General features: G+C 44.0%; 1 protein-coding gene across 2 annotated transcripts in view; it reads right to left on the minus strand.

The window, feature by feature from the left end:
* Nucleotides 1–3,389: 3,389 nt before the first annotated feature.
* LOC120544905 (substance-P receptor-like) overlaps nucleotides 3,390–9,558 on the minus strand; it is a 13,481-nt gene continuing 7,312 nt past the window's right edge. Inside the window, exons 4-7 of one of the 2 annotated variants that reach the window (XM_039778772.1) lie at nucleotides 9,437–9,558; nucleotides 7,433–7,629; nucleotides 7,191–7,287; nucleotides 3,390–4,942 (exon numbers count right to left, since the gene is read on the minus strand). The exon at nucleotides 9,437–9,558 is cut by the window's right edge and continues 29 nt beyond it. In XM_039778772.1, the coding sequence (XP_039634706.1) occupies nucleotides 4,754–4,942; nucleotides 7,191–7,287; nucleotides 7,433–7,629; nucleotides 9,437–9,558 (605 nt within the window). In that variant the 3' untranslated portion in view covers nucleotides 3,390–4,753. Of the gene's footprint in view, nucleotides 4,943–7,190; nucleotides 7,288–7,428; nucleotides 7,630–9,436 lie in introns of those variants that run through there. The other variant, XM_039778773.1, reaches the window with a different exon arrangement.

Raw genomic sequence — 9,558 nt, forward strand, 5'->3', positions numbered from 1 at the left:
ATCATGCAGCTCCAGTATTAAGTCAACGGCACATAAGGTAGATAAATAATGTCTCGGCCAGCTCCTGTAATTATACCGAACCGATAACTGACAACAAGTCACGACATGATCATATTTGGTCCTCTGTATGCTCAGCATGCACTCAACACATGACAACAAACAGAGCAGGCAAACCTGGTAAAACAGAGCAGTAAAGTGAAGCATGTGTACATTATGTGACTACGTTTGTGCAGCTGTTGTCTGCGAGGCTGAAATAGCATCATTCCTCACCAGTGACGTCCCACTTTTCCCATTCCTTAGCATGTAAACAGATGCATTTGAGCCAGTGTATGAATCACACGTGGGAAACTCAAGCCCCGCGGGCCAAATCAGGCCCCTCGCAAATCGACTTAGGTTCACAATAAATGTTGGGCCCGTCTAGTTGTGCGCCGAACAAACAACACGGTAAACTGTTTTTAAACTGCGGACAACGGACGCCGCTCAAATGCCTCTGGGCGCAATTGGATAAGACCTAAAACCAATCAGAGCGAAGGTGATGACGTATGCACAGCGATGGAAAAACATCTCAACCAGCGGGCATGTTGCCGAATCCAAGCAGGACCGCGACAGCGTCTTTTTAAGATGTGAAGGCTTGGGGTGTTGTTCTTCGCTCAGTTTTTAACAAAAAGGAAACGTTCAAATGGGTTAAAAAGGACACGATGGCTGATTTGAACGAGTGATGTTCCTGGATGTTCCACGGCGGCAGCCGTCTTTGTCATGTACAAAATCTGCTTCGATGTCGCTGCGCTATCGTCATCGTGTAAGGAAAAAACATTTAAAAAATATATATAAATAAAATATCTTGTCGGGAAAACACTCGAAAAAAGAGACAAAGAATTCGAAAGAAAAGAAAAGTGTCCAAAGAATCCTAGAAAACGGAGACAAAAACTCGCCAAGGAAAAAGGAGCAATACGCCAAAAGGTGACAAAAAAAACGTCAAAATTGTCGAAAAAAACCTTTAAAAACAACGACAAAAATGTTGAAAAAATTGTAAAAAAAAATAAATCAAAAAAGGCGACAAAAACTCAGAAAAAAAGCAATGAAAACCTTTCAAAAAAGCATTTTTTTCCTAAACTCAGAGTCATAGTGGAGTTTTGTGATTGGTGCCTCGATTTGGAAAAAGGCTTGATTTGCCAGAAGTTCGTCAGGGTTTTCCCAGGCTATAATTACACGACACTCTTTTTGGCAGATTTTGCAGACTTTGAGACTCCATAACTAAAATTCCCACACAACCAGTGAGTTTGCATATTCAGGTATGGCGTCAGGATTATGTCACATCTCGCGAGCCCTATAAAACGAGCTCACGAACAAATTATATTATTTCACACGCGCAGATATTAATTGTCGCGCACCAGTTTAACAATCGAGAGTGGTACAGGCAGCTACGAGAGTGATACAAAACAGGGAAAGGGAAAGAATCGCACCCGCATGAATTGTTTGCGGATACAAATCACGCTGCATTCATTTGTGCATTGTGTTTTATGAGGTGCAAATACTTATGAGACTGTTTTAGCACCATACTAAGCAGCACGCGCACAGGGCTGGAGGGCATACACACTCTCGCAGGTAAACTCTGCTCTCGAAGTTGATTTCTGCACGCCCGAACGAAACTGACTTTTGACATTTTGGGGCGGTAACCAAGGAGGCACTGGCCCTCCTATGATTGGTCACTTTCAAGGCGATCTGACCCACACACACCTTCTTAGTTTACCTTGATTGACAGCTGTTGCTCAGGAAGCTCGGAGTTATTGTACCATTTTTCTGTCTTCATTAAACCTACGTTGCGTAATTTTTTGAGTTGATTCTTATCAAAAAACCCTTTGTTCTTTCACAAATGTACTCATTCATGTGTAATTACTTCCACCAACTTATCAAAGTATTCTCGTAAGCGTAGAATCTGACATTCAGAATCATTCAGAAAACATACGAGGGACTCGCTCAAATGACGGCCGCCATGTAGCGCCTCCATCTTTAAAATACATTAGCCAAAGAGGGACATACCTCCATCTTTATAATACATTAGCCAAAGAGGGACATACCTCCATCTTTATAATACATTAGCCAAAGAGGGACATACCTCCATCTTTATAATACATTAGCCAAAGAGGGACATACCTCCATCTTTATAATACATTAGCCAAAGAGGGACATACCTCCATCTTTATAATACATTAGCCAAAGAGGGACATACCTCCATCTTTATAATACATTAGCCAAAGAGGGACATACCTCCATCTTTAAAATACATTAGCCAAAGAGGGACATACCTCCATCTTTAAAATACATTAGCCAAAGAGGGACATACCTCCATCTTTAAAATACATTAGCCAAAGAGGGACATACCTCCATCTTTATAATACATTAGCCAAAGAGGGACATACCTTCATCTTTATAATACATTAGCCAAAGAGGGACATACCTCCATCTTTAAAATACATTAGCCAAAGAGGGACATACCTCCATCTTTATAATACATTAGCCAAAGAGGGACATACCTCCATCTTTATAATACATTAGCCAAAGAGGGACATACCTCCGCATTTCGCCCTCTTGAGCCTATTGGCACCGTGACGAATGCCAGCAGGAGATTACTCGCCAGGGAAGCGAAAAAAATAATTAAAACGACAACGCGACAGGCAAAGCAACAAGACCAAAGTTAATATTGGGAGTGGCTAGAACAGCTGACTATAAACGATGGAGATACTAAGAGATCATTTTGAGTTCGGCCACCGTAGGAGGAAGGGCTAGAAAGTAATATTCAGCTGGTTGTCATATACAATTTCACCGCTAGATGGGAGAAATTCTTACACAATGTGGCTTTAACGATGTAGCGCACGATAGCACCCTAAATAAGGAATGTATAAGTGTCTCCCTTCTGTTCTGTTGTTGTGATCTGTGCGATGCTTATGAAATGTCAGGATTATGCGAGATATGACATAATCCTGACGGCACGTTCAGGCCTCTGAAACAAGTTTTTGTAAATCGGCAGTGTGGTAGCCTATTTTTACAAATGTAATCGGAATGCATCGTTTGCTTGACTTACTAAATTCTATGACAGCTAAGGAACATTTTACTTACTTTGTCAGGGTTTTATGTCGACCAAACTACTACGTGAGAAGGCTATAAGAGACACAGTCGAAGATATTTGACGTGTCTGGCCCTCGATGTGATCCTCATTTTCCAGTGTGTCCCTTAGTGAAATTGAGTTGGACACCCCTCCTGTATCACTTTATCAGTCTCTCTATATGTGTCTCCCTTTTAGCTGTCCCGTCTACTTGGCTGGCCTGTGACCCAGCGGCTGCAGACAGAACGCTGCTCAACACATTGTCAAAACAAGGGGCTAATCCTGTCCAACAGGTGCTGGATCACACACACACACACACACACACACACACACACACACACACACACACACACACACACACACACACACACTGATTCTTCCTCCCTATTTCCAATCACAAACACAGCGTCACAGACTTGGCTGTTGCCAAGGGAGGCGGAGGGTCACGCTTTTCCCAAACCAGCCCGAGAATGCTGGGGGTCGTACATGCTGAGTGATGAGGGGGACCAGCAGGAGTTAGACGGATGTTTTTCTACTGCTTCTCTCAGTATTTCCCATCTGTCTGCAGTGTCCAACATTTCACACACTTCACCGGTGATGGAAGAAGTACTCGGAGCCTTTACTGAAGTAAAACAATGTAAAAACTCTCCATTACAAGTTAAAGTCTTGCATTCAGCTGTCAGATAAAGATAGTAAAGTAAAAAAGTACAGTGGCTGAATCTCACTCCTCTTATTTGTATCGCCAACTGGAAGTTGTTCTGGCACTCCTTCGTTTAGGCCGTCCTAAAGCTCTTATTCCTGCCCTGAGGAACAAGGATGGAGGAGGGATCTCTGAGGAGCTATGAGCGAGGATGGAGGAGGGATCTCCGCGGAGCTATGAGCGATGACCGATTCATTAAAATGTTCTCAGACCATATATCAGCTTGAACGCAGTCTGTTTTTTGTTTTTTTATTCCCACAGAGTAGCTGTCAAAATGCTCGACATGCGAGCTGTTGCTGATGTTGCGGATTTAGTCTCTCTAACTACTAAACGTCACCATCAGCCACACAACATGTATTCTCTGTACAGAATAAGTCTTCAAATCAGACAAATATATAAAAAACAGTAATATGTTTTATACTGTATGAAACACCATCGTGTTGAGTTTATTCTGAACCAATCAGCTGTCAGATCAGCTGAGACCCAGGCATTTCCCGGTGGAAAGCATTGGGGCGGCGATCGCCGGTGATCGATTCTGCGCAGGCGTGGCTTAACTCTTTTTTCTCCAATGCTTCCTCGGTGGGACAGACTAAGACGCGAGGAAGGGAAGTGGAGGAACCGGGGATGCAATTTAAGGGAAGTGAGATTCAGCCAACAGTTCCCTCTGCGATGTAGAGGAACAAACTCAAAATGGAAATACTCAAGTAAAGAACAAGTACTTCCACGACAAGTTTTCACTTGCGAGACGGTTCCCCACCCGTGGACGATATACTGTAGCACCTACGTGGTATTATTGCACGTGTCCGCTGGTTAGAACAAAACATCACAGCTAAATAACGCACTTAACCAGAGAGACGGCATCTGATCTCGACTGCCTCTTCAGAACCCGTGAGATCTGATGCTCGTCCCGCATTCACACTTTGTTCCCGCACCACCTGATGGTGTTTGCTCTACTGTGACGGACTGTCGGGGCTGTCGGGACTGTCGGGGCTCTTGGTCAGTGCCTCTGAGCCCGAGCCGTTGGATGTGACGTCCACATGAGGCTGGCTGTGAGGGCTGCAGGATGGCAGCTCCGACCTCCTTTGCTCCCCGGCGCTGAAAACCACGGTCCCCGCCCGACTGGCTCGGTATATGCTCACCTGAAAATACACATGGTTAAAGGTAGAGTCAGTGATGGTAATCCAATACACTTTTTTTTGTCAAATTCAGCAAATCACCTCACCTAGCTCTCTATATTCAATGTACGCCAAAATAAAAATCTGGTGTTAATACCACTGATATATATAAAATGGACCAACAGAGCCCGTGTCTCTGGACGGAGACCAGTGAAGGATATTAGAAGCACTTTTCCGGTGATCTCTTGCTTTACTGAGCAGCCTCCAACTGAGAGAGACAACGTAAATGTGACGTGAGCAACCTGTCTGAAAGTGTGAAGTCTTCTGGTAGCTGTGCCGAGAGAAATCTCAATCATTCCCAATCTTACAGAGACGGAGAGCGTAGGTATATGTAAGGAGATAACATAGGCACAGGCTAATTACTGATCACTAACATGCTAGTTAACATTAGTAATTAAACCTAAACAGCTAATGTAAGTCCAAACTGCCTGTGAGCTTCTCCTGTACTATACGGTAATTCCTCTACTGTGTGACAGTAAGTCTCGTGGTTATGACCCAATCGTTAGCCTATTTTTATAAAAATGTCTGCTACGGAGCCATAACGTGAGGTACAAGGTAATGGAGCCTTTTATACATTGTCGTGTTTCTTTAGAAATAAACAACGGACAAATAGAGTCTTTAAACGCTTCAGATGTAAAGTTATTCGCTGTCAAAGTGACGTCAAAATGAATGGGAGTCAATGGGATGCTAACGGGAGGTGATCTCTTTGTAGCATCAAAATGGCGCCATAGGAGGTTTGAGTTCTGAAGCGAAGCTTACCCCCCTTGGTTAATACACAATGGAAATGGAAAACAAACAGAAAGGAGTGCACGAGTCACAGAACACCATTCCAGCCAATCAGCAACAGGTGGTGACGGTTGGTGGTAAGAGGGGGAGAGGGAGGCAGCATGTGAATGTGCCGGCCAGTAGTCATCTGTCCATGAATCTGGGGGGGGGCAGGGCTTCTGAAGGGGAGGGTTGTATTTGTTTGGCAGTTGAGTTGAAATATCAACAATCTTTGCGCAGCATTGCTTACTGCACCTTTAAGTTATAGATTCGAATGAGGCATTGAACTTAAAATGGAGGGGTGAAAGGAGGCCATCAAAGGCACTTCCCCACCTGTAGTTCGAAATTCGGGGCTGAAGTAGCAAAATTGTTTTTATGTATTATGTATTTGGTTCGGTTTGCGTTTAAACTGCACTTTGTCAAACGCCTAGTCTGGAACGACGACGGTTCATTTACCGGCTAGTTCTGTCGCCCGGAAGTTCAACCGGATGTCTCTCACTTTCCGCTTTCTTTGTGTCTACTTTAAACTCCGGTCGCATCGAGCAACGTTACCCGGAATCGCGTTACGTGCTAAAAATCTCAAGTTTTGAAGAAAATTTGGATTGTGGATTGTGCAACAAGGCAGGCCTGCTTGGTTCGTTCTGTGAAAGATTGTAAAGATTTACAAAAAATTGTTTGACAGCATTTACTCGCTAAACTGGGACGTTTTGGCAGCGATTGGTGGGGTTGCTGTGGACGAAGTACACGGAGATACGCTGGTAAGAGCCGATGAGGTTTAACTATGTATCAGCTCATTTAAATCTCACCTAACTGTATTGTGTCAACAGTTAACTTCATTTAATATTGTATGTGGCGTTTTCTTTTGCGGGGTGAAAATGTTCCACCAAAACAAGTTCCTTCCCGATTCTATTTTGCAGAATCGCTGCGTCCGGAGCTTAGCGCCGCCCGAGACGATTGAAACCATACTCAATGCTTGCTCCACCCTGTTGTCCAAATATGCTGCACTGGCCTTTGTGCCCTCAAACAATTAACACCAAAGGCCAAGTGGCCTTGTCCCTAACATAGTCCACATCGGCGACGTTCCACTTCTGGGATTGCTCCGGTGCCGCCGGAAATTCGCCCGGATGTCCCGTCCCCTTCCTCTGTCTCTGTGTTGGCGTTCTAACCTCCGGTGGATTTCTAAGGACTATGGTTAACTTCTCCTCAGATCTCTGCAGGGTAAATCCAGACAGCTAGCTAGACTATCTGTCCAATCAGAGTTTTCCGTTGCACGACTAAAACTACTTTTGAACGTACACATGCCGAAGACGATTGTGATTGGTTTAAAGAAATGCCAATAAACCAGAGCACGTTTTTCTCCCATCCTGGAATGCTGCGTGGACTAGCCACACCCTCCTCCGCAGCGCTGTGGAGGAGGTACATGATGAAACTCCAGGCCTGCACTCACCTGTGTGTGCAGGTAGCGCGGCGATTTGAGTTGCAGCTCCTCCTTGCCGACGGTGGGAACACAGCAACAAAACACCTGCTGGAAACCTGCCCTGAACCTGCCGAGAGGAAGACAGAGATTTCATAACCGGATGGATTAAACGGGCAGGATTACAGACCCAAATACAGATTACCTACCACATGACAGAGAGAGAGAGAGAGAAGCACACCAACAGCCACACATTTTCCGAGCGGCGGCCCTACCTGCTGTTGAGGCAGTAGTAGATGATGGGGTTGTACATGGTGGAGCTCATGGCCAGCCACATGACGGCCAGGTACACCTGCTGGATGTAGCGCTGCTCGAATAAATCGGGGAAGAACTGGTGCAGTAAGAAGTAGATGTGATACGGCAGCCAGCAGCCGGCGAACGTACACACAACCACGATCATCATCTTCACCACCTGCCACAGAAACCCACAGGGTGGACGGCAGGTTTAAATTCATCTTTTTAGTTTTTTATTGTTTTCATGCGGGGGATTTAAAAACCATTCAATTAAATGATGGTGTTTGATAGGAAGACACAAGGGGTGTGTGTGTGTGTGTGTGTTTGTTGTGTACCCTTACAATACGATACATGGCTCACGATACCGATAATATCACGATACAGCAATTCTGCAATAATCAATATATTGCTAGACAATCCTATAATGATACATCACGGTATCGGTCTAACTATGAACACAAAATGCCCGTGGAAAGGTTAAGTCCAAACTGTTAGAAAAACAACTTTTTAAGTCTGTAAATTTTTTTTTAGAGAAAATCCCGCACACTGACCATTACGCAAGCAATAATTTATTAGAAAAATACAACGTTTCGGTCTCAGACCTTCATCAGGTAAATTCACACATTCACCTCAACCATAGCCTTAAATAGTTTGGTTGACTAATCAGGACCAATCAGGTCCAGCTCTTGAATGACGTCATTCATTCACAAAAGTGGCGCTCCCATCACAGACTGTGAAGGCAGAGAAAATACCACTCAATACATTTTAAATTGTTTTTATTGATTGACTAAACAACAACTCTGTAAGTCCGTAAATTAAAATGGCAAAACTATAGAGGCTAGAGAGAGGATAAAAGCGACACAAGCTTTGATAAAAGTGACAAAAACAAAAAGCAAAAGAATAATTTGAAAACCGCGAGGAAACAAACGTCAAAAGCGCAAAAAACTTCACGAGAACTAACAAATATTTGGTTAAAAAAAAACAGCGACAAAAACGTCGTAAAAAGGAAACACAAACTTCAGGAAAAAAGCCAGAAAGCAAACGGTGAAAAGGCGACAAAAGCGTATAAAAAAAACGTCAAAAAAATGCAAAAAAACGTCAAAAAAATGCAACAAACACTTGGAATAAAAAGCGGCACCTTGAGGAGCCATGAAGTAGTGACGCTGGGAGCAGGGAAATCTATTCGGACCGCCTTATTTTACATATTAAAATATCGTTATTTTGTATCGCATGAAGGACAACGATATATGCCATATGGATATTTTGTCCCACCCTTATGTGTTTGTGTGTGTGTGTGTGTGTGTGTTGGGGGGGGGGGACTTGTTTTACTATATTCGTGGGGTCCAAAAACCGCAGAGTCCAGTATACTTGTGGGGTCCGCACAGCCTTGTGGGGCCTAAATGCTGGACCCCTCAAGGTTAAAGGGCTGTTTGAGGGTTAAGACTTGGTTTTAGGATTAGAGATAGAATTAGGTTATGGTTAAGGTGAGGGTAAGGGTTAAGGTTAGGCATTTAGTTGTGATGGTTAAGGTTAGGGTAAGGGTTAAGGTTAGGCATGATGGTTAAGGTTAGGGTAAGGGTTAAGGTTAGACATTTAGTTGTGATGGTTAAGGTGAGGGTAAGGGTTAAGGTTAGACATTTAGTTGTGATGGTTAAGGTGAGGGTAAGGGTTAAGGTTAGGCATTTAGTTGTGATGGTTAGGGTAAGGGTTAAGGTTAGGCATTTAGTTGTGATGGTTAAGGTGAGGGTAAGGGTTAAGGTTAGGCATTTAGTTGTGATGGTTAAGGTGAGGGTAAGGGGCTAGGGAATGCATTATGTCAATGACGGGTCCCCACAAAGATAGTGAAACAAACATTTGTGTGTGTGTGTGTGTGTGTGTGTGTGTGTGTGTGTGTGTGTGTGTGTGTGTGTGTGTGTGTGTGTGTGTGTGTGTGTGTGTGTGTGTGTGTGTGTGTGTGTGTGTGTGTGTGTGTGTGTGTGTTTCACCTTGCGTTTGGCAGTCAGCTGGCTTTTGTAGTGTTCAGAGGAGTCTCCGGGGATCTCACTCGCCCAGAGGGTGACGCCCACGATCGTGTACGCACATCCCATAATGCAAAGGGGCAGGAAGT

This window comes from Perca fluviatilis, chromosome 17, assembly GCF_010015445.1.
Source record: "Perca fluviatilis chromosome 17, GENO_Pfluv_1.0, whole genome shotgun sequence".
Taxonomy (NCBI): domain Eukaryota; kingdom Metazoa; phylum Chordata; class Actinopteri; order Perciformes; family Percidae; genus Perca; species Perca fluviatilis.